The sequence below is a fragment of the Carettochelys insculpta genome, chromosome 32 (assembly GCF_033958435.1).
Source record: "Carettochelys insculpta isolate YL-2023 chromosome 32, ASM3395843v1, whole genome shotgun sequence".
Taxonomy (NCBI): Eukaryota; Metazoa; Chordata; order Testudines; family Carettochelyidae; genus Carettochelys; species Carettochelys insculpta.
The window spans coordinates 10,014,226-10,038,108 of NC_134168.1; the positions used below are offsets into that span (position 1 = coordinate 10,014,226).

The 23,883-nt window shown below is 56.3% G+C and overlaps 1 protein-coding gene across 7 annotated transcripts; it reads right to left on the bottom strand.

Moving 5' to 3' along the window:
- Positions 1-17,703: 17,703 nt before the first annotated feature.
- On the bottom strand, positions 17,704-23,353 carry LOC142005085 (uncharacterized). 7 transcript variants are annotated; one of them, XR_012643065.1, is made up of 4 exons: positions 22,020-23,353; positions 20,938-21,394; positions 19,347-19,507; positions 17,704-18,812 (listed from the first exon to the last, which is right to left on the bottom strand). XR_012643065.1 is itself a non-coding variant. In XM_074982782.1 (4 exons), the coding sequence occupies exon 4, from the start codon at positions 19,147-19,149 to the stop codon at positions 18,145-18,147; it is 1,005 nt and encodes a 334-aa protein (XP_074838883.1). In that variant the 5' UTR covers positions 19,150-19,507; positions 20,938-21,089; positions 22,020-22,085; positions 22,371-23,353; the 3' UTR covers positions 17,704-18,144. The 7 variants fall into 7 exon arrangements, 6 of the variants coding, with proteins under 6 accessions (XP_074838883.1, XP_074838881.1, XP_074838880.1 ...); XM_074982782.1 differs by having other exon boundaries at positions 17,704-19,507; positions 20,938-21,089; positions 22,020-22,085; positions 22,371-23,353; XM_074982780.1 differs by having other exon boundaries at positions 17,704-19,507; positions 22,020-22,085; positions 22,371-23,353.
- Positions 23,354-23,883: the final 530 nt, after the last annotated feature.

A 23,883-nucleotide genomic window follows, 5' to 3' on the forward strand; every position in this document is an offset into this window, starting at 1 on the left:
GCTCACGAGGAGGCATGGAGTCCGCTGCCTCCTGGTGGCTGCCTTGACGCACGTGGAGACCGACGTGCGAGCGTTGGCACGGGTGGTGGGGCCCGCGGCCGTGGTGGCGGCCCCCGGATTTTCGGGAAGGTTGTTTTCTTCCTGGCTTCAAAGGCCACTGCCCAGGAGGTGGTGGAGAGGGGCTTGGCGGTAGGGGGCATGCACGTGCCCCTGGAGCCGCTGGAAGACCTGGGTGTGCGGTTGGTGTTCCACTCCGTCCCGTCCTTCCTCCGAATCTCTGCAATTCTGCCTTTCCTCACTGCCCTGGGCCAGCCTCTGTGGGTCCTGAGCCCCCTCCCCCTAGGCTTCAAGGATCCCACCCTATGGCACGGCAGGGTGGGGTAGCCCAGGAGGGGGCTATACTGATGCCTTACCAAGGTGCCCAGTATCGGGACTTTTATACCCTGGGGGAGGGCCAGTGTGTCTTGTGCCGGGGGACAGCGCACATCCGGAGACATAGTCCCCTGGCCTGGAGCAAAGAGGAGGCCGGGACCTCCTCCGACCCATGGGGTGCCAGCCACAAGACCGGCGGTGCCCCAACCGTGACAGACCCTGGGACCGCCCCTCCGCCTCTCGTCCCAGATGGATCCATCGCTGCTCGGGCCTTGGAGGGCACCCAAACCGGTGGTGCCGGGCAAGAAGCAGCGGACACTGGCGTCCAATCAGGCACAAGAGCTGGGTCCGTGGAGGAGAGGGAGGCAGGGCTGGCAGCAGGACCTGTGCAGGGCGCACCCCGGGGTGGGCAATCACTTCTCCCTGCTGTCCCGGCTCCTCCCTCCCTCTTTGTTGCCTCAGCCCCCTGGCCCTTCCTCCTCTCCCACCCAGCCCCACTCCTTGGAGGACTGGGTGCTGGTAGAGGGAAAAAGAAAAAAAAGAAGTGCACGTGACCGGCACCCCAGCCCATCGGAGGACGGAATGGGTGTGCCCCGCAATGCACTAAAAAGAGCCACCAGCCGCAGTCCACTGATCACCTGCCAGGGGTGACCGGGTTCGCCGTGGAGGCCAGAAAGGACACCACCCCTTTTGACCGGGAGCCGGAGCCTGAAAAAACAGAGACTCCCTCTTTCGCCCCCTCGCCCCCCTCTGACACCCCTCTGGCTGCTGCACAGCTTGTCCCTCTGGAGTACCCAGAGGAGGTGAGCCTCGGCCTCGCCCTCCTCTCGCAGGAGGTAGAGGCCCTGGGTCTCGCCCCGTCGGACCTGGATGTGCACGGCTGACTACTGGAGGCCTGCGGGCTGTCAATCTACTCCCCACCCACCCTCGCTGCCCCCTCCCCGTTCATTACCACCCCTTTAACTGCCCCCCTTCCCTTCTCCATGCCGATGCAGGGTGCGGCCCCCCTCTCAATCAGGGATGACCTCCCGGCGGGGGTCGGCCAGCCCCCGGACGCCCCAGGAGAACCGTTGTTCACATTATGCCCTCCCTCCACTCTAGGACCTGAAGACCCTACCACCATTCCCCCCACCCCGTCCGTGCCCGCCGCTGAGTACGTGGGCACCTTGCCCCTAACCCCAACTCCTGTTCCACCACCCTTGGAAGTTCCCCCTCCCGAGATCCCCTCCGCTCCCATCCCAGCCCCTACCCCCACCTCCGATCCCCTCTCCAATCAATATCCCATCCAAAAACCTGCAACCCTTCCCCGTCCAGACCCCTTCCCTCCCCCTTCACCCCTCATCCTCCACACCTTTACCCCCTCCCCCTCTACCCTCCCCTCAACATGTGTCCAACGATGTCTGGCGCCGAGGCTGTGATTGCTGGGAGGCCTCTGCTGTACCACCCACTCCCAGCACCTCTGGGGCTGCTCTCCCTCTGCCACCCCCATTTCCCCCCGAACTTAGAACCCGTCCCCTGCTTTGACTTTTTTTTTAACAGCCACGGGGCTAAGAAGAAAAGGGGGCTCATGGGTGCTCGGCCCCCCGAAACCCCAGCACCCCATGTGCTCGTGGGTGAGGTACACCAGTTCTTGGATGACGTTCGCAGTTCCACGAACAAGGTCGCTCTCACCCTCCAGCGCTGGGGTGACTTCCACGCCATCCTAGAGTCCGTGAGCCCTTTTAAAAGAGGGCAAGGGGACCGGGAGGAGGGATGCCACAGTCTACCAACGGGCCCGCGGCTTCTGTGAAGCCTTAATTGCTTTCGGCGTCGGTCACGGCTTGCTGCATGGCCCCACGGGGGCCGTCAGTGCTCCCTCCGGTGAGGATTCTCCCCAGCCGTCCAAATATCGCCGATCATCTTTGCCTCATTCAATTCCAGGGGCTGCGGGTCAGGTCTCCGCAAGTGCTGAGTGCTCTCCTTCCTCCGGCGGGGAATGGTTCTTGGTCACCTTCTTGCAGGATAACCACACTACTCTGGCCGCCGAAGCCAGCTAGCGGCTGGAGTGGGGAGACGGGGGTCCATCTTAGTCACCTCTCGGCCCGTCGGGCTGGGGTAGCGACCCTGTTCTCCCGAGACCTGCAGCCCAAGGTGCTGAGGAGCATCGAGGTCGTGCTGAGCCGCTTGCTGTATCTCCAGGTGTGGGTGGAGGGGCTGCCCCTCCACCTGGTCAAAGTCTATGCCCCGACATCCAGCCCAGAGAGAACATCCTTCTTCCAGCAGGCGGCGGCCTTCCTCGACTCCATCCATCCTCACGAGTGCCTGGTCCTGGTGGGGATTTCAACTGCACCCTCGAGGAGCGGGACTGTACGGGGACCGAGCAGTTCCAGGCTGCTGCGGACGTCCTCAGGGAGCTCATCAATCATCGCTCCCCAGTGGACGTCTTGCAAAGCCACCACCACTCGGACAAGGACACGGTCTTTACCTACGTCCGGGTGGTGGGCCACAAATCCATGCAGTCCCGGTTGGACCGCATCTACATCTCCCGACAACATCTCTCTCGGGCCCACTCCTCCAGCGTGCGGCCGGCCCCCTTCTGGGAGCACCATTTGGTGGCCGTGAAGGCTTCCCTTTCTCCGGGGAAGCAGGGGTCAGCCTACTGGCATTTTAATAACAGCCTGCTGGAGGACGTGGGCTTCATGGAGTCCTTCCCAGAGTTCTGGCTGGCCTGGCTGGAGCAACGGCACGCCTTCCCCATTGGCATGGCGGTGGTCGGATCTGGGAAAGTTGCACACGTGGCTCTTCTGCCGCGACTATACCCGGGGGGGCCAGCTGGCAGCGGGATGTGCTGATAGGGCAGCTGGAGCGGGAGGTTCTTGAGCTGGAGAGGCGCCTAGCTACCAGCCCCGGAGCTTCATCCCTCTGTGGCACGTACCGGGAGAAGAGGGACGACCTGAGCACCCTCGACGCCCTTTGGACACAGGGGGCCTTGGTGAGGTTGCGAATCCACCTCCTTTGGGAGATGAATCGTGGCTTCTATGATTCTTCTAAGCCCTGGAAAAAAAGGGGGGTGCCAAAAAATAGTTGCTCTGCCTTGTCGCGGAGGATGGCACCCCTCTTACGGATACAGCGGAGATGCGCGAGACGGCTCGCGCCTTCTACGCCACCCTTTTCTCCCTGGATCCCACTGACACCGACGCCCACAGGGTGCTTTGGGACAGACTCCCTTCGGTCAGCACGGGCGACCGGGAACGGCTAGACCTTCCTCTCACTCTAGCTGAGTTCTTAGAAGCCCTCCGTCTCATGCCTGCCAATAAATACCCGGGCATGGTGGGGCTGACCGTGGAGTTTTACCGCGGTTTGGGACGTCCTCAGCCCAGACCTGGTTAGTGTCTGGGCTGAGGCTTTGCAAAGCGGCGTCCTCCCCGTCGTGCAGGTGGGCTGTCCTCACCCTGCTGCCTAAAAAAGGGGACCCCTGCGACCTTCGCATTTTGCGTCCCATCCCGCTCCTCAGCACGGAATACAAGATAATCACCATAGCCATCTTCCGCCACATGAGGTCCGTGCTGCAGGACGTGGTCCACCCCTACCATACCTACACCATCCCAGGCCGCACCATTCTCCACAACCTTGACTTGGTTCAAGATCTCTTAGACCTTGGGTGTAGGGATGGCCTGTCGTTCACCCTCCTGTCTTTGGACCAGGAGAAGGTGTTCGACAGGGTGGACCATGGGTATCTCCTGGGCACACTGCAGCCCTTTGGCTTTGGGCCCCACTGCGTTGGGTGTCTCTGGGTGCTGTACGCTGCCTCGGAGTGCATGGTCAAGCTCAACTGGACCCTGACCGCTCCGGTCGGGGTGTACGACAATGCTGCTCCTCTCAGGACAGCTCTACGCCCTGGCCCTCGAGCCCTTCCTCTGTCTCCTTTGTCAAAGCCTGATGGGGTAGGTGCTTTAAGAGCTGAAGCTGAGGCTGGTGCTGCCGGCGTACGGCGGCGACGTGCTCCTCGTGGTTCAGGACCCGGGAGACCTGGAGCGGCTGGTGGCTTGCTAAGCCGTCTACTCGGCAGTCTCCTCCGCCTGGGTCAGCTGGGTCAAGAGCTCTGGCTTGGTGGTCGGAGCTGGATGGTAGACAAGCCGCCCCCCGCACCCGCGTTCCAGGCCATCCGGTGGAGCATGGTTCTGCTGCTCTATCTCGGCCTAAATTTTTTCACCACGCATCCCTCCCCATAGGAAAACTGGCAAGGTTTAGGGAGCAGGGTGGCTGAGCAGTTGCAGAGGTGGACAGGACTACTCCGGTGTCTCTCCCTGCATGGGAGGGCTCTGGTTCACAACCAGCTGATCCTGTCTATGCTGTGGCACCGCCTCAACACCCTGGTCCCACTTCCGGAGTTCCTGGTCCAGCTCCAGAGGTCAACCCTGGAGTTCTTCTGCCCAGGACTGCACTGGGTCCCTGCAGGGGTACTCCATCTTCCCCTGGAGGAGGGAGGACGCGACATCACTTGCATGCGCACTCAGGTCCACGTCTTCCGCCTCCAAGCCCTGCAGAGGATGCTCAACATCAGCAGTGCAGATAGTCCGGCATGGAGTATGCTGGCGCATGCTTTCCTCCACCGTTACCGGGGGCTCCAATACGACCGGCAGCTCCTTTATTTACCCAAGAGACTACCCATGTCTACCTCGATTGGGTCCTGCGAGAGGGTGCCCCACGTCACCCTCTTACTCCTGGCCCTCCGGATCTCTCCGTGGGCCCCCAGCCTCGTGACCCCTCCCAACAACCCCCTCATCATCATCCCAGCCAGCTGCACACCTTGCAGCCGGTCCCCTTCCGAACTGTGCCTAGACATCTTTTCTACATGCTCGTGCTTCACACACCCCACTTCCCCACCCTCGTGTCCCGCCCTGACCATAAATGGCGGGACCAATTGCCACAATCGGAGGGTGGGCCAGTTTCTATTCTACGTTGATTCTGTGGCCCGCCAGGGACATCAGCTGGAGGATTCTCCAGGCAGTGGTGAGCACGGGCGTGTACTTGGTGCGGTTCACCCCTACCCCAGACACCTGCACCTTCTGCGCTATGAGGGAGGACCTGACGCACATGTACACTGAGTGCGCCAGGCTGCAGCCCCTCCTCCGGCTCCGCCGCAACTTCCTCTTGAGGTTCTGGCTGCACTTCTCCCCGCACCTCCTCATGTTATCACACCCTAGCCGTGGCCCCACAAAGTCGCAGGACCTCCTCCTCGGCCTCCTCCTGGCCATGGCCAAAGTGGCCATTTAGAAAACCAGGGAGAAGGAGGCTGGCAGAGGGGGCAGCCTGTGACTGTGGGGCCTACTTCCGTTCCTCCATCTGCCCACGAATCCGAGCAGAGTTCCTCTGGGCATCGCCCACCGACTCCCTGGACACCTTTGAGGAGCGGTGGGCACTGTCTGGGGTTCTCTGCTTGGTGTGCCCCTCCGGTTCCCTCAGTTTAAACTTTGACCCTCACCCCTGCCCTGGTGTCTCTTTTGTTTTCCCCCGTGTCTATTTGGAGCCGCGGTTCCTTTAGTGGGTCCCTCCTTGTCCCGAGAGGGGTCTTTCAGTTGTGGGCGGGCTGCGTCCGTCAACCCATCCAGCCTTCCAATAGGTGCTCACACCCTGCAGGAGACGTGCAGGACTGCTGTGGGGTCTCTCCTCCCCCACGGTGGACAGGCGTGGTGCTGGGGGTGGACAGCCCCTGGCTGCTTGAAGCCTCCATGGGGCTGTCTGCTTGGGACACCCCCCCGCCTTCTTTGGCCAGCTTCTCTCCTGCCCCGGCAGGCAGGCTGCTTCTGCCTCCCCCCACTCCCCCACCCTTTCTAGCTAGTTTTCTCAGGAGCTGCTGGGTGGCTGGAGTGTGGGGGACTCTTGCCCCCTGCCCCTTAGCAGGAGGGCTCCCCCTTTCCGTCCTTTTGCGGGGAGACTGCTGGCCCCCTCTTTGGCTCCACGCTTTCACCTGCCAGCTGCGGCACCCTCACTGCTTTGGAGGAGGTAAGGGGCTTTCTTAAAGCAGCAGTTGGGCTCCCCTCCACAGCCTCCTGTGGAGCGGCTTGGGGAGCGGTGAGTTTGGGCGGGACCCCTCTCCACCGGGGCTCCAGAGGGGTGGCTGCATAGTCAGGGGTGGGCTGTTAGAGCTCAGTCCCTGCCCCAGCCCTGCAGCCACTGTCTCCCTTATTGCCCTTCCCACCTCCAGCTGCTGCGGGGGCCCTTTCCATGTAGGCCCCCTGCAACGAGCTGCCCCTTCCTCCTCCCCCCGCTGTCTGTCAGGCTCTGCAGCAGCTACTGTGGGTCCACCCCTCAGGTGTCCGTGGGCACAGCGCTCCCTTTAAGTCCCGCCCCTTGGTCAGCTTTGCCACTACCCCCCCTTCTTCTGAGTGCCCACGCTTCCCCGCTTCTGCTTTTTAGGCACCTGAGCCCCCACACTCACACCCCCACACATGCACATATTTTGAATCCCGCCCCCCACGCCCCAGTGCGGAAACAGGAGCCATCTTCACTATCTAGTGCTGGGAGTTGTGGCCATTTCTGTGCTCCCCTTTCTCTGTCTCACTTCCCTCTCTCCCTTCCATTGCCCTTCCCCCACCTGACCAGGTCCCTGGCCACTGTTGGAGGGGCAGCTACATTTCTCCTTCCCCTCTCCTCTCCTCTCCCCCTTCCCCCGCTCTCTTAAAGACCCTCACTCTCAATAAATTTCCTCCCTCTTACAGAGGCCATCATGGCCTCTGTGCCCACTGGGGGGTCATCCAGTGTTGCCCCCTCCCCCTCTCCTCCACTGCTATCCCTCCCTCCCATGAAACGGTGGCCGACTCGTCCAGAGCTGCCAGGATTGTTACCATCATGGCGGATGAGGGCACAGGCTCTTGGGCTCCTCTAAAGCCGAGCCCGTGGAGGAGAAGGTTGCCCCCTTCCCTTGCCGCCCTGCCCTCTCTTTCCTTCCCTCCTCGTTGCCTCAGTCCCCTGGCCCCTCCGCCTCTATCGCCCAGCCCCTCTCCTTGGAGGACTGGGTGCTAGCATGGGGCAAGAGGAAGAAAAGGAATGTGCATGCCTGGCAGTCCACCCCATCGGAGGACAGGGTGGATGTGCCCCGCAAGGCACCCAAAAAGGCCGCTAGCCCGAGACCACCAGCCGAATACCCCCTGTCCACTGACCACCTGCCGTGGGTGACCGCTGCCGCCACCGTGGCAACCATGAACGATACCATCCCTTCTGCCCCGGGGCCGGAACCCCAAAAAAGTGGAGATGGCCTCCTTTGCTCCCTTGCCCCCCTCTGGCAGCAGCCCAGCTTGCCACTGTGGAGCGTCCGGAGGAGGTGAGCCTTGGCCTCGCCCTCCGCTCGCAGGAGGTCGAGGCCCTGGGTCTTACCCCGGTGGCCCTGGAAGCAGACGTCCGACTATTGGAGGCCTGTGGGCCGTCCATTCACTCCCCTCACTCCCTCTCTTCCTGTCCATTAGTGACCTCCCAACTACCACCCCCCTTGCTCCAGAACATCACAGGGTGCGCCCCCCCCCAACGGGGGGTGACCTCCCAGCGGGGGTTGGCCAGCCCCTGGATGCCCTGAAGGAATTAACGTTTTCCCTGTACCCCACTTCCCCTCCTGGAGCCAAAAACCCAGACACCCACCCCTCCACTTTTGTTGGTGCCTGCTGCTGAGTGCGCTGGCCCCTTGCCCTTAACCCCTCTTCGTCTCCCACCACCTGAGGAAGCCCCCACCCCAAGACCCCTTCCATTCACATCCCCTGACCCCCTCCCACCTTAGCGCCTCCCCTCACTCCCACCCCTACTCCTTTCTCCAACCAATGTCCTGCTCCAGACCCTGCAATTTTACCCCTTCCAGACCCTCCTCTTCCTCCGCTCCCTCCTCTCCCCACGACCCTCCCACTATAATCTCCATCCTCCCTGTCCCCACCCCTCCCCCAGATCTCTGCCTATCAATAACTGCCCCCGAGGCTGCGACTCCACGGGAGGCCTGCCTTGCATTGCCCTCTCTCAGCACTTCTGGGGCTCCTCTCCCTCCACCACCCCCATCCCTCCCAAAATTAAACCCCAGCCCCTGCCTAGATCTCTTTTCCAGCCATGGGCCCTAGAAGAACACAAGGCCAATGCGTACCCAGGATCCCAAGGGCTCGGCACCCCACGCTCTGCTGGGCGAGATGCGTCAGTTCTTGGAGGATGTTCGCGGCTCCAAGAAGAAGGTAGCTCTCGCCCTCCAGCACTGGGGCGACTTCCATTCCAGCCTAGAGTCCGTGAGGGCCCATCTGAAGGAGGGCAAGGGGACCCCGATGAGGGATGCCACAGCCTACCACTGGGCCCGCAGCTTCTGTGACACCCTAATTGCTTTTGGGGTCGGTCACGGTTTGTTGTGTGGCCCCGGTGGACCGTCCGCACTCCGTCTGGCGGGGATCCTCCCCAGCCCTCCAAATGGCGCTTATCATCTTTGCCACACTAAATGCCAGGGGCTGCGGCGCGGGTCTCCACAGGTGCCGAGTGCTCTCCTTCCTCCGGGGGGGAGGGTACTCGGTCACCTTTCTGCAGGAGACCCACACTATCCCAGCTGCCAAAGCCAGGTGGCGGCTGGAGTGGGGAAACAGGGCCTATTTTAGCCATCTCTCGGCCCACCGGGCTGGGGTAGCGACGCTGTTCTCCCCAGACCTGCAGCCCGAGGTGCTGGGGAACGTCCGAGGTCATGCCGCGCCGTCTGCTGTATCTCCAGGTGCGGGTGGAGCGGCTGTCCCTTCACCCTCTTAACATCCATGTCCCGACACTCCCCCCGGAGAGACCACCCTTCTTCCGGCAGGTGGCGGCCTTCCTCGGCACTATTGATCCTCACGAGTGCCTGGTCCTCAGCGGGGATTTCAATTAAACCGTCCAGGAAAGGAACCGCATGGGGACTGAGCAGTGCCAGGCTGCTGCGGACATCCTCAGGAGGCTCATCAACCATCATTCCCTGGTGGTGTTGGTGAAGCCACTTTCCCCTGGGGTACAGTGTTCCCAAAGGTTCGAGGCTGGAGGTCAAAGCAGTGAGGCAAGAGTGAGATCTAAAACGAAAGTTGATTTGCATATATGCAGGCTGCCAACTTCCAGAGAAGTGGGAGCCCTGAGAATTAGTTTTCAGGCCTTTTTATACAGTTGGTTCAGATACTTTGGTAGTTAATTGTCTTCTTTAACATACCAAAGTCTCAGCCAAGTTCTCCTGAGATCTGTCTGCAAACACCAGCTCTGCTGACTTCAGTTTACCCTACAAAGGTAGATGATGACAAAAAGAAAGGAGTGTTCAGGGTAAATTGTCTCTAAGTGACAAGGTAACAACTTCAAAGAGGTGCAGATGACCCCCTAATTTCCTCTCACAGAGTGGGGTCTGGTTATTGTGGAAAAGTAAAAATTATAACCCCTACAGCAGTTTTCCTTTTTCCCGCACAGTGGACGTCCGGCGTAGCCACCACCCGGACGAGGACACCATCTTCACCTACGTCTGGGTGGTGGGCCATAAATCTGTACACTCCTGGTTGGACTGCATTTATATTACCCGTCAACATTTCTCTCGGGCCCACTCCTCCAGTGTGCAGCCAGCCCCCTTCTTGGACCACAATTTGGGGGTCATAAAAGCTTCCGTTTCACAGGGGAAGCGGGGGTCGTCCTACTGGCATTTCAACAACAGTTTGCTGGAGGACGTGGGCTTCATTGCATCCTTCCGGGAGTTCTGGCTGGCCTGGTGCGGGCAACGGTGCTTCTTACCCTTGGCACGGCAGTGGTGGGATCTGGGAAAGGTGCACGCGCAGCTTTTTTGCTGCAACTATACCCGGAGGGCCAGCCAGCGGCGGGATGCGCTGATAGGGCAGCTGGAGTGGCAGGTTTTTGAGCTGGAGAGGCGCCTAGCCGCCAGCCCCAGAGATCCATCCCTCCACGGCACATACTGGGAGAAGAGGGACGAGCTCAGGCCCCTCGATGCCTTTCAGTCACAGGGGGCCTTGGTGAGGTCGCGAATCCAACTCCTTTGGGAAATGGACCGTGGCTCCCGCTTCTTTTATACCCTGGAGAAAAAGAGGGTTGGCAAGAAACATATCCTCTGCCTTCTTGCAGAGGATGGCACCCCTCTTACGGATCCGGTGGAGATGTGCGAGAGGGCCCGTGCCTTCTATGCCACCCTTTTCTCCCCAGATCCGACCGACCCCGACGCCTTCAGGGTGCTTTGGGACCAACTCCCCTCGGTCAGCATGGGCGACCGGGACTGGCTGAAGCTTCCTCTCACTCTATCCGAGTTGTCGGAAGCCCTCCATCTCATGCCCGCCAAAAAATACCTGGGCATGGATGGGCTGACAGTGGAGTTTTACCGACTGTTTTGGAACGTCCTCGGCCCAGACCTGCTCAGCGTCTGCTCCAAGTCCATGCAAAGGGGGGTCCTCCCCCTATTGTTCAGGCGAGCCGTCCTCACCCTGCTGCTCAAGAAGCGGGACCCCTGCGACCTCAGGAATTGGCGTCTCCTCTCGCTCCTCAGCACGGACTACAAGATCATCACTCAAGCCATTTCCCGCTGCTTGGGGTCCATGCTGCAGGACGTTGTTCACCCCAACCAGACCTACACCGTCCTGGGCCGTACCATCCTCCATAATCTGCATTTGGTCCAGGATATCCTTGAGCTTGGGTGTAGGGATGGCCTGTGGTTCGCCCTCCTGTCCTTACACCAGGAGAAGGCGTTTGACAGGGTGGACCACAGGTATCTCCTGGGCACCCTGCAGGCCTTTGGCTTCGGGCCTCACTTTTTCAGTTTTCTACAGGTGCCGTACGCTGCCTCAGAGTGCATGGTCAAGCTCAACTGGACCCAGACCACCCCGGTCATCTTCGGATGGGGAGTATGACAAGGCTGCCTGCTCTCAGGCAAATTCTACGCCCTGGCTGTTGAACCCTTCCTATGCCTCCTTTGCCGAAGGGTGACAGGGATGGTGATTCCATAGCCGAGACTGTGGCTGGTCCTCTCGGCGTATGCCGACGACGTGCTCCTTGTGGTTCATGATCCAGGAGACCTGGCACGCCTGGAGGCCTGCCAAGCTCTTTACTCGGCAGCCTCCTCTGCCCGGGTTAGCTGGGTCAAGAGCTCTGGCCTGGGGGTTGGGACTGGATGTCAGGCGGGCTGCCTCCCACCCATGCTTCAGGCGATCCAAAGGAACACAAGTCCGCTGCTCTATCTTGGCATCTTTTTATCTGCCATGCATCCCTCTCCACCGGAAAACTGGCAAGTTTTGAGGAGCAGGGTGGTTGAGCGGATGCGGAGGTGGACACAATTGCTCAGGTGTCTCTCCCTGTGTGAGAGGGCACTGGTGCTTCACCAGATGATTCTGTCCATGCTCTGGCACCCTCTCAACACCCTGGTCCCGCCCCCGGAGTTCCTGGCCCAGTTCCAGAGGTCAACCCTGCAGTTCTTCTGGCCAGGACTGCACTGGGTCTCTACAGGGGTTCTCCCTCTTCCCCCAGAGGAGGGAGGGCAGGGCCTGACTTGCTTGCGCACTTAGGTCCACGTCTTCCGCCTCCGGGCCCTGCAGGCACATGTCATTACTAACACCAACAGTGCAGATGGTCCGGCATGGAGCACACTGGCTCATGCATTTCTCTGTTGTTACCGAGGGCTCTAATACGAGCGGCAGCTCCTTTATTTATTCCTGAGAGATCATCCGTGAGGCCTCTCGGAGCTGCCAGCCTTCCACCAGGACGTCCTCCGTGCCAGGCGGCGGCTTGCAGCTGCCAGGCCCTTAGGGGCTGCCGCAGGGGAAGACCTCCTCACAGAGCCCCTGCTACATAACCCCTACCTTCGTGTGCAGGCGACAGAGTCACCCGCGGTGCGCTGGAGGTTGGTCCTAGGTGGAATAACCAGGGTCAGAAACTTCCTGGACTACGACCGGGGGGACTGGACGGGAGCCCCGGCAGTCGCCCTGCGCATGGGACTCTCCACCCTACGCTCCCCCTGACATTTACTCGAGGAGGTGAAGGCCGCCCAAACGCCTACTGCTCACGTTTACCTCGGGCGAGTCCTGTGAGAGGGTGTGCCCCGCCCCCTCTAAGTCCTTGCCCTCCGCACCTCTCTGTGGGCCCCCGGCCCCGCACCACCACCCTCCCTCCTTCCCCTCATCATCCCAGGCGGCTGCATACCCTGCAGCCGGTCCGCTTCCGAACCACGCCTAGACATCTCTTGAACACGCTCGTGCTTCACACGCTCCACTTCCCCACCCTCATGTCCCACCCTGACTATAAACGACAGGACCTCTCAATGCCTTCAGAGGGTGGGGAGCCCCGATGGACCAACCTCTATGCCACATTGGTTCCGCGGCCTGCCGGGGGCTTCAGCTGGAGTTCTCCATGGAGCAGTGAGCACGGGCATGTACCTGGCGCTGTTCACCCCTACCCCAGACACTTGCACCTTTTGCAGCATGAGGGAGACCATGGCGCACATTTTCATCGAATGCGCCAAGGCAACAGCTCCTCCTCCAGTTCCTCCTTCTGAGGGTCTGGCTGCAATTCTATCCACATCTTCTCATCCTCTCACACCCAATCCGTGGCCCAACGAAGTCGCGAGACCACCTTGTCAGCCGCCTCCTGGCTGTGGCTAAAATGGCCATTTATAAGACTAGAGAGAGGAGGCTGGCAGAGGGGGCAACTGGCGACTGTGGGGCCTACTTCTGTTCCTCCCTCCAGTCACGAATCTGGGCAGAGTTCCTCTGGGCGGCGTCCACCCACTCCCACGATACCTTTGAGGAGCGGTGGGCGCTCTCTGGGGTTCTCTGCTCGGTGTCTCCCTCTGGTTCCCTCATTTTGAACCTCTGACCCTCACTCACTCTGACCCTGTTCTTTCTCTTTTGTCGTCCACTGAACTCACTTGGGGCCGTTTCTTTTCGCAGGTCCCTCCTCGGCCTCCAACAGGTTTTCCCTCTCGTCCTCTAGGCCTCATGGTTGGCTCCTGCAGGGCTGCCGTGGGATCCCCCTTAGGACCCTCCCCCCCACAACTGGGAGGTTCGGTTCTGGGGGGGGTTGACGTCCCTTGAATGCTTCAAGCTCCCATGGGGCTGTCTTTTTGCCCCCCCCAACTTCTTGGGCCAGGTTCCCTCATGCCTCGGGTAAGCTGCTCCATCCTCCCCCCCACTCCCCCACCCTTTGCAGCTGGTTTCCTCTAGAGCTGCTGGGTGGGTGGAGTGTGGGGGACTCTTGCCCACTGCCCCTTCCATCCCCTGGGGGGAGACTGCTGGCCCTGTATTTGGGCCCACGCTTTCATCGGGCAGTTGCTGCCCCTCACTGGTTTAGAGGCGGTAAGGGACCTGTTCAGGCGGTGGCTGGTGGTTTCATGGAGGGGTGAGTTGGGGCTCCAGAGGGGTGGCTGCATAGCTGGGGGTGAAGAGGCATCCACACAAGACCCCACAGTATGAAACTTTACCAGTGCCAGACAAGATATTTAGAAAACACACTTCCTCCATCTACAAAAAGGAAAAGAGAATAAATTTTCTTCATTATTTCAGTCCTCAGGATACTTCAACCACAAGAACAGTAGCTCGACCAACAACATTGTTAACCTCTCAAACTACCAGCTCAGCCCCGCAGAGGAATCTCTCTTATCCCGGGGTCTTTCCTTCTGCCCTACTTCCCCCACAAACTTCATACAATTCTGTGGGGACCCTGAAGCCTTCTTTCGCCGCCTCCGTCTAAAGGAATTTTTCCAGCACACCTAGCAACAACAGTCTGACTCTCTCAACGCCCCCTACCAACAACAAAAGAAGAAGAACTCTACGTGGACTCCCCCTGAGGCTGGTAGTGAAAGTCCAGACTTCTACGTACACTGCTTCCGCAACCGTGCTCAGTCTGACATTATACACAAACAATGTGAAAGGAGACACAATCTCAACTATGCTGAACGCTATGCTGTTCAGAGTCTCAAAAATAACCAAGACATCCTAATCAAACCATCTGACAAAGGGGGTGCTGTTGTCATCCTGAAGAAGTCAGACTAGGAACAGGAGGCATCCAGACAACTCTCCAACACCACATTTTACAGACCTCTGTCTGCTGATCCCACTTGGGAATTCTAAAGGAAATTACAACAACTACTGAAGGAAATCCCTGCTGCTACTCGGGACCTCATTAACTCACACACACCATCTGAGCCGCAGCCTGGATTATTCTCTTTACTTCCCCAAATCCACAAACCTGGAAACCCTGGACGCCCTAACATTTCAGGTATTGGCACCCTTACCACCGCACTAGCCAGTTACGTGGACTCCCTCCTCAAACCCTATGCCACCAACGCTCCCAGCTATATCCGAGATACCACCGACTTCCTGAGGAAATTACAAAACATCGGAAAAGTTCCTGATAACGCCATCCTTGCCACAATGGATGGAGAGGCTCTGTACACTCATATTCCACATAAAGATGGATTACAAGCAATCAGGAACACCATCCCTGATGCCACCACAGCCAATATGGTGTCTGACCTCTGTTACTTTCTTCTCACACAAAATCATTTCCATTCTGGGGACAATTTATACCTCCAGATTAGGGGAACTGCTATGGGCACCCGCATGGCCCCACCACATGCTAATATATTTATGGCTCACCTGGAACAACATTTCCTCAGCTGTCATCCCCTATTACCACTCCTCTACTTAAGATACATTCATGACATCTTTATGATTTGGACCCATGGGACAGAGGCTCTAGAACAATTCCACAGAGACTTGAACAATCTACACCCCACCATCAACTTATGCCTCCATTACAACATGCAAGAGATACATTTCCTGGACACTACAGTACTAATCAAGGATGGCCTGATCAGTACCACACTGTACCGAAAACCTACTGATCGCTATACTTATCTACACCATTCTCGTTTCCATCCTGCACACGTGACTAGATCCATTCTTTACAGTCAAGCTCTTAGGTATAATCGCAATTGCTGTGATCCAACTGACAGACACCAAAAACTACAAGAACTTTACCAAATATTCATAAACCTGAATTACCCACCAGGAGAAGGGAAAAAACAAATCGACAGGGCCAGACACGTACCCAGAAACCAGCTACTCCAAGATCAGCCCAGAAAAGCGAAGAACAGAACACCACTGCTCATCACTTACAGCCCGCAACTCAGATCACTGCAACGAATTATTAAAGACCTACAACCTATTCTTAATCTGGATGCTACACTTCAGAAGGCCCTGGGTGACATGCCTGTTGTCTCCTACAGAGAACCTCCCAACCCGATGAGGATCCTTACTAACAGCCACAGTCTATACCCCAGGAACACCAGTCCTGGAAGCTTTCCCTGCAACAAAGCCTGCTGTCAGCTTTGTCCACATATCTTCTCTGGAAACACCATCATTGGACCTAACCAGGTTACTCACAGAATCACGGGCACTTTCTCATGCTCCTCTACGAGCGTCATATATGCCATCATGTGTCAACAACGCCCAAATGCTTTGTATATTGGACAGACTTCTAACTCCCTGAGACAAAGGGTCAACGGGCACAAAACAGACATTAAAACACTCCAGATCCACAAACCACTTCGTTAACATTTTAATGGAATGGGCTGTTCTGTTAACGACCTCAAGGTATGTGTTTTACTGAAAAGAAATTATCGCTCCTTTCTAGAAAGGGAAGCGGACGAATCGACATTTATATTCAAATTCGGAACGTTAACGCGTGGTTTAAATCGGGATGTGAACTTTCTGAGTCACTATAGGGGCTCGTCTGCATGCTTAACGCAATCTAATGCTTGATCTTCCCCCCCCCACCCCTCCACTCTCTGATTTGCTCACCTTAATTATCTTTTTCTGATTTGTCCTCCTTGCTTACTGTTTTTGGTTCTTTGTGTCTTAAATATTGAGTCTCTTCTGGTCTGGATATGGTCTGAAGAAGTGGGTCTGTCCCACGAAAGCTCACCTAATAAACTATTTTGCTAGTCTTTAAAGTGCTACTTGACTGCTTTTTGTTTTGATCAAGACTCTTTATACAGTTTGTTCAGACAGTTGAGTAATTAATTGTCTTCTTTAACATGTGAAAGTCTCAGAAGACTTGTCCTGAGAAGTGTCTGCAAACAGCAGCTATGCTTGAGGCCAGTTTACACTACAAAAGGTACATGATAACCCAGACAGAGGAGCTTACAGGATAAATTGTCTCAATGCAGCAAGGTAGGGACTTCAAAGAGGTGCAGATGACCCCCTAGTATTCTCCTACAGAGTGGGGTCTCGTTATTGTGGGAAAGAAAAATTTTAACCCTTACAGTAGTTTTTTCCCCGCAGCCTTCAGTGAGACTTCTTTAAAATACTTCCAGTTCTCTTCAACTCTTTTCCCCTTCATCTTTGTTTCCCAAGGGATCCTGCTCATCCAATCTCTCAGGGAGTCCAAGTCTGCTCTTCTGAAATCAAGGGGTTGTATGTTACTGCTCACCTTTCTACTTTTGTCCGGATCCTGAAATCTACGATCTCATGGTCGCTGCAGCCCAGGTTCCCTCCCTCTTCTATTTCTTCTGCTAGTTCTTCCCTGTTTGTGAGCAGCAGGTCAAGTTGCGCATGGCCCCTGGTCGGTTCCTTGAGCGCTTGTCCCGAGAAGTTATCCCCAACATTGTTCAAAAACTTCCTGGATTGTCTGCGTGCTGATCTATTGGGCTTCCAACAAATGTCCAGATGATTCAAGTCTCTCATGAGAACCAGGGCCTGTGATTTGGAAGCTTCACTTCGCTGCCTGAAGAAAGCCTCATCTATCTCCTGTCCCTGATGCGACGGTCTGAAACAGACACCAACTACAACATCATCACCTCCCTAACGTCCACCTCTAAGCTTAACCCAAAGACACGCAACTGGATTTTCTCCTTCCTTATACTGGAGCTCTGAGCAATCATACTGCTCCCTCACATAGAGCGCAACTCCTCCTCCACCTTTTCTCCCCTATCTGGCCTTCCATGACCATTCTCCCATTATGCAAGTCATCATGGGGCTGGCGTGGTTCCTGGGCTCCAGGCCTCTGCTTGTCCACGTTTCCCCGGCCAGGTCACCATTGCCCTCGAGATCGGGGAAGGGGAGGGAGATGGTGGCCTGGGGGAAACCCGGGCTGTCATGGCTCCTTCCCCACTCTCACAAGATAAATGTAGAAATAGGGGGCAGCAAAAGTACCTCCAAAATCTTATCTACCGGGTTTTGGAATAAACTTTCCCCCAAAATCCTAAAAACCTTAGATTCTGGGGATAAAATTCGCTGCCACCACCCAAGTAATAATAAGGAAACCAGGAAGCGACTACTTCGGAAATCTCAGCCCCAGAAGTAAAAACCAGGACACAAACTTTCATGAATACCAAGTTAATAAATAGAAAAAGAGAGAACTTTTATTATGACAACAATATTTGTGTCGCAAGCCTCATGACTAGATGGAAGAGTCAAAGTAAAACACGTGGGGAGTCTCCACCATGGGCCTAGATCTTAGTTACAAAGAGAGTAAAAGGACATTTCTAAAAAGGGCACAGACATCAGACCCCACTTCCCAAACCATAAAACAATCAAGCCTAATGGATCTATCTAAACTTTAGCCGACTTACAGAAGACTGGAGGGCCTGTTCTTGGAGGGAGATATTCTGTGTCTCTCTCCCTCATGGCTGGAAAAAAGAAGAAAAGAAAGGAGAGAACAGAAGAGGGAGGAGCCAAAATTTAATTCTGACCTACATTCCTGTAGGAATATAGGCCAACCCCACCTGGCTTAGGAGGTTAACCCTTTTACTCCCAGGGTGCTGGAGAACCCTCATGATCATCACACGCCCCTCCAAATCACACACAGTGCTGGACAGCCTCTGGCCACACTGGCTGTGATTTCTGCCTGATGGTCTGACAGAAGACATAGAAAACAAGTACATGCACGCTTTACATTCTTAGCAACTACATGAGAAATAACAAAATGTTTCCACGTTCGTGGAGTACCAACACAGATAGAGAGAATGTCCTTTGTAATTGAGTCCAGAAATTCCTTTCGGGAGAGGGAGTCAGCTGCCTCATTTGCGACTCCTGAAATGTGCTGAACATCAAGGTCAAAGTCTTGGAGTGCCGAACTCCACCGAAGGAGTTTCTTGCTGGTTCTTTTGACTGAAGGAAGCCATTGAAGAACAGAGTGGTCAATCGGAAGATGGAAGCGCTGTCCCAAAACATACGGTCTTAGCTTAACTAGCGCATATACAATCGCATAGCTCTCTTTCTCTGAGATAGACCAGTGGCTTTCTGTTTCAGACAATTTTTTGCTGAGAAATAGAAGAGGGTGAAGTTGTTGATCTGGTCCTTCCTGCATCAGAATTGCTCCTACTCCCCACTCAGAAGCATCTGTGGTGATGACGAAAGGCATATCATAGTCTGGGGTCCTCAGCACAGGCTCAGACATCAGAGCCATCTTGAGCTGGTTAAAAGCTTCCGAGAGGTGTTTCATTGCCCCTGCCAGGGAATTGGTCCCAGAATCAGTGAGGATCTCTGAGGGCCAACCTACGCTGGCAAAGATATCTGTCAGTGCCTGGGCCATGTTCCGAGCTGTCATGCTGCCTAGGGCCACGGCTTCCAGCCATCGGGTGGCAAAGTCCACTAGGGTCAATATGAACTGTTTCCCTCTGGGGGTTTTCTTCTGGAATGGATCCATAATATCCACAGCTACCCATTGGAATGGGACCTCTATGATGGGGAGGGGTTGGAGGGGTGCCTTGATGCGGTCTCGGGGCTTTCTCACCGACTGGCACATCTTACAAGTACGGACATAGCTAGTGGCCTCCTGGCCCATCCCCTCTCAGTAGAATGACCTTCTCAACCAGGCTTTGGTTCGGCTCACCCCAGCATGGTTACTAGGATGGTCATCGGCTAAGCTTCAGAGCTCTTCCTGGTACTTAGTAGGGACCACCAACTGTCTCCGAGGATGCCAGTCCTCTTGGTGCCCATGGGAAAGGGACTCCCAGTATAAGTCCTCTTTCTACTACAAACCTGGTTCTGTTCGAAGAGCTGAGAGGCAGGGGGTCATTTCTGGCCGCCGTCCAAGATCCTTCGAGGCTCTCATCTCCTTCTTGTTCTGCCTGGAACTGGTCTCTGAGAGCTGGAGACATCAGATCAGGTCCCACAAGAGGCAATGTAGGAGCAGAGGGCACCTGTACAGAGGAAGGATCACGTTTTTCTGGTGTATGGGGGAGCATTGTAGATTCAGCTGTCACCGCCAACTCCATGGTGTCCCTCGTGGCCAACTCTGACCCTGGCACTGGCTGTGCCACCCCCTCTGGGTCTGGAGCCAACCTGGCCTGGGGCTCAGGAACTGGGTTACAGGCTGTGTTTGCAGCTACTGGTCTGAGTTCAGGCACAATCACTGCAGGGTCCAGGGTGTCTGGGAATACAGCCTGATCCCTGTTGGGCTCAGGAGAGGTTTTAGGTGTGGAGGTCTGGTTAGCCTTGCTTCGTGTGATCAGTCCCACCCTCTTAACCTGGTTCACATGGTTGCCTAAATCTTCCCCCAGCAGCATAGGAACAGGGTAGTCATCATGGACTGCAAAAGTCCAAGTCCCTGACCAGACCTCGTACTGCACTGGTAACTAGGAAGTAGGGAGGTGAAAGGGGTTATCCTTGAAGGGTTGAATGGTGACCAGAGTCTGTGGGTCTATGGCCTTGGGGTGCACTACAGATTGGTGGATCGCTGACACCTGTGCTCCGGTGTCCCTCCATGCAATAATCTCCCACCCTCACAGACTCCTGCTGCTCTGGGGGGATCTGTGAGACATCGGGGCCTGAGGCTTCTGGAGGCAACCCCAGAGTGATGAGCTGCAGCCTATTGGTACTCTTGGGACAGTTGGCCTTGACATGCCCCATTTCATTCCATTTAAAGCATCACACCATGGGTGCACCACTGGAGCAGGGAAGGTTCCCAGGGTATGGAATGGAGGGACAGGGGGAACCCCAGAGTCTTGCTGGAGGTGTGTCGGGCTCTTCCCTGCAAAGTGGGGGTCTGGCTGGTCCCCGGTTGTTGAAGGTCCCTCTCAGACTGCTCTGCTGGCTGCTTTTCCCCCTCAGCTCAATCCATTGGGCACTGAGTACTCCTGCCTCTCTCAGGTTTTTCAGTTTTCCATCCAGGATGTATCCTCTAATTTCTCTCGGAACCCCCTCAAGGAACTGTTCCCTCTGCATCAGGAGAGATATTTCTTCCTGGGTGTGGGCTTTCTCTCCAGAGAGCCATGTTTCCCAGTTTTTTTAGTACACAACTGGCATGTTTGGGGAAGGGTATGGTTGGGGTCCACTTGGAGGCCCTGAAGCGACACGGGGCCTGTTCAGGAATGAGTCCCATCCTGAGTCTGGCCTCTTGCTTAAACAGTTCATAATCATTTGCCAGGCCCCCTGGCAGGTCAGCTGCCACCACCAGTAGAGGACCAGTGATTTGTGATCTTAAGTCCATCATGTACTGACAAGGAGGAATGCGGTACCCATGGCAGGCCCTCTCAAAGTTGAGGAAAAAGTCATCAACATCATCCCCTACTTGGTACACGGGGAGTCTCCTGGGGGGGCAGAATGGTGATGGGGTTGTTGGGTGGAGTACCTGAAACATCCGCCCGCTTTGCTTTTTCAAGTGCAACTTGGGCCTCTAGTTCCGCGCTCCTCGTCTCTGCGGCTATCTCGGCCGGCTTTACTTGTGCACGTCTGTCCTCCATCTGCATTGGAACTCCATCTCTTTGTCAGTTAGAGTCCGGCCTGCACTTGAGGCATAATCCCACATAGAGAGAGCTGGGGAGGGGGAAGTAGGGCGGTTGCCAACCCCTCCTGCCTCCTCAAGGTCACTTCCCCTTGGACTCATCAGAACATGCTCCTGTTTCCCCTCTCCAGGGTGTGAATCGTCCCTGGAGCTGGACATCTTGCCTTGCTCTGAGGCTGCTTCCACCTCAGGGTGTTGTTTAGGAAGGGTTGGTTTCTCTAGGGCTACTTTGCCCGATCGCAAAAGCATTTACTGGGCTCCTTCCCTGCCCTCTTCTAGCTTAACCATCCAGTTGTCCTGAAAGCTAGGAAAAAAACCCAACTCTTTGGGGTGGTCTGTGTGTGGCTAAAAGTTAACCTTCTGTCTGCCCCACCCTGAGGTAGCACAATAACAAAACAACAAAAACAGAGGGGAAAAAAGAAAAGAAAAAAATTGCAAATCTTGCAGCACAAAAGAAAAACTTGTGTCCTTTTAAAAATCCTGGGTTCTCAACACCACTGCCACCATGTCATGGCTCCTTCCCCACTCTAGCAAGATAAATGCAGAAGTGGGGGCCAGCAAAAGTACCACCAAAACCTCATCTACCAGGGTTTGGTATAAACTTTCCCCAAAAATCCTAAAAACCTTAGATTTTGGGGATAAAATTCGCTGCCACCACCCAAGTAATAATAAGGAAACCAGGGAGAGACGACTTCGGAAATCTTAGCCTCAGAAGTAAAAACCGGGACACAAATATTAACCAATACCAAGTTAATAAAAGGAAAAGAGAGAACTTCTATTTTGACAACAGTATTTGTGTTGCAAACCTCATGACTAGATTACAAAGTTACAAAGAAAGTGAAAGAACATTTCTAAAAACGGCCCAGACATCAGACCCCTCTTCCCAAACCATAAAACAATCAAGCCTAACAGATCTATCTTAATTTTACCTGACTGACAGAAGACTGGAGGGCCTGTTCTTGGAGGGAGATATTCTGTGTCTCTCTCCCTTATGGCTGGAAAGAAGAAGAAAAGAAAGCAGAGAACAGAAGAGGGAGGAGCCAAAATTCAATTCTTACCTACATTCCTATAGGCCAACCCCACCTGGCTAAGGAGGTTAACCCTTTTACTCCCAGGCTGCTGGCTAACCCTCATGATCATCACACAGGCCCTCCCCGCTCGTTCCCAGTTCCGAGCTAGGGAACCTGTGTGGCTGCTGGCTGGTGGGGAGGGTCCCCCTTGTTATGAGCACTGCAACTCTTTCCTGGGTCACTTCCCCAGACCAGTCCTCCCACTTGTACCTTCTCCAGGTAGTGGCCGTGGCAGGAGCAGCAGCAGCCTGTTCTTCCTTCTGGCTTGGCTGCTCCTGTGTGTTGAGCCCGCTTAACCTTTCCCACTATCCCAGGGCCTCCTGGGCAGCACTTTAGCCCCTTGTGGATGAGCATTCCTCTCCTCCTCCTGCTGCCTCTGGAAAACTCCTTGTTCTGTTCTGTTCTGTTCTGTTCTGTTCTGCTAAAAGCAAGCTTAAGTGAGACCAGCTGGCCCCTATTCTCTCAGTGCAGCCCCCTCCCCAGCTGCTCACACCCTGTAGGAAACCAGAAGGACTCCTGTGGTATAGTCCCCCCTCTTGGGAACCCTTCCCAAATATTGGAGACCGGGAAGAGGCCAGGCTTGGTGCTGGGACTGGGCAGCTCCTGGCTGCTTGAAGCCCCTGTGGGGCTGTCTTCTTGGGACCCCCCCGCTTCTTCTGCCAGCTTTTCTCCTGCCCCGGCAGGCAGGCTGCTTCTGCCTCCCGCCACTCCCCCACCCTTTCCAGCTAGTTTTCTCAGGAGCTGCTGCGTGGCTGGAGTGTGGGGGACTCTTGCCCCCTGCCCCTTAGCAGGAGGGCTCCCCCTTTCCATCCTTTGGGGGGAGACTGCTGCCCCCGTTTCGGTCCACGCTTTCATCTGCCAGCTGCTGGACCCTCACTGCTTCGGAGGTGGTAAGGGGCTTTCTTAAAGCGGCAGTTGGGCTCCCCTCCACAGCCTCCTGTGGAGCGGCTTGGGAAGCAGTGAGTTTGGGCAGGGCCCCTCTCCACCAGGGCTCCAGAGGGGTTTCTGCAAAGCTGGGGGTGGGGTGTTAGGGTGTGGTCCCTGCCCTGCCCCTGCAGCCACCACCTTTCCCACTGGCCTTCCCACACCCAGCCACTGCTGGGGCCCTTCCCATCTGAGCCCCACTCTTACCAGCTGCCCCTTCCTCCTCCTTGCTCCTGGGAGGCTCTGCAGCAGCTGTTTTGGGCCCACCCTCTGGCACCCGTGGGCACACTCCTCCCCCCAACCCCCCTCCTTTGGCCGGTTCTACCCCCCTTCCATTTTGCCCCCCCCCTTCTTGAGCCCATGGCTCCCCCCTTTTTGCTTTCTGTTAGGTGCCTGAGCCCCTCACCTTCCACTCACTCACCCCCCTCCCCACATCCCTGCACTACTGGAGGAGCAGCTTATGATCTTGGGCTGGGAGCTCTGACCTTCCTTGCACCTCCCTTTCCTCCCGCCCCACCCTCACCTGACCAGGTCTTCAGCCTGGCCAGTGGGGGAAGGGTAGGCAGCCACTTCCTTCCTCTCCTCCTCCCTTCCCCCACTCTCTTAAAGTGCCCCAACAATAAATTCCCTCACCCTTGCACCCCTCATCATGGCCTCTACAGCCACTGGGGGCTCATCTTGTGACGCCCTCCTCCTCCACTAGCACCCCCCTACTCTGAAATGGCGGCCTCCTCATCTAGGGCTGCTGGGGTCCTTGCCATCTTGTTGGCCAAGGGCAAGGGCGTAGGCTCCGGGGCTC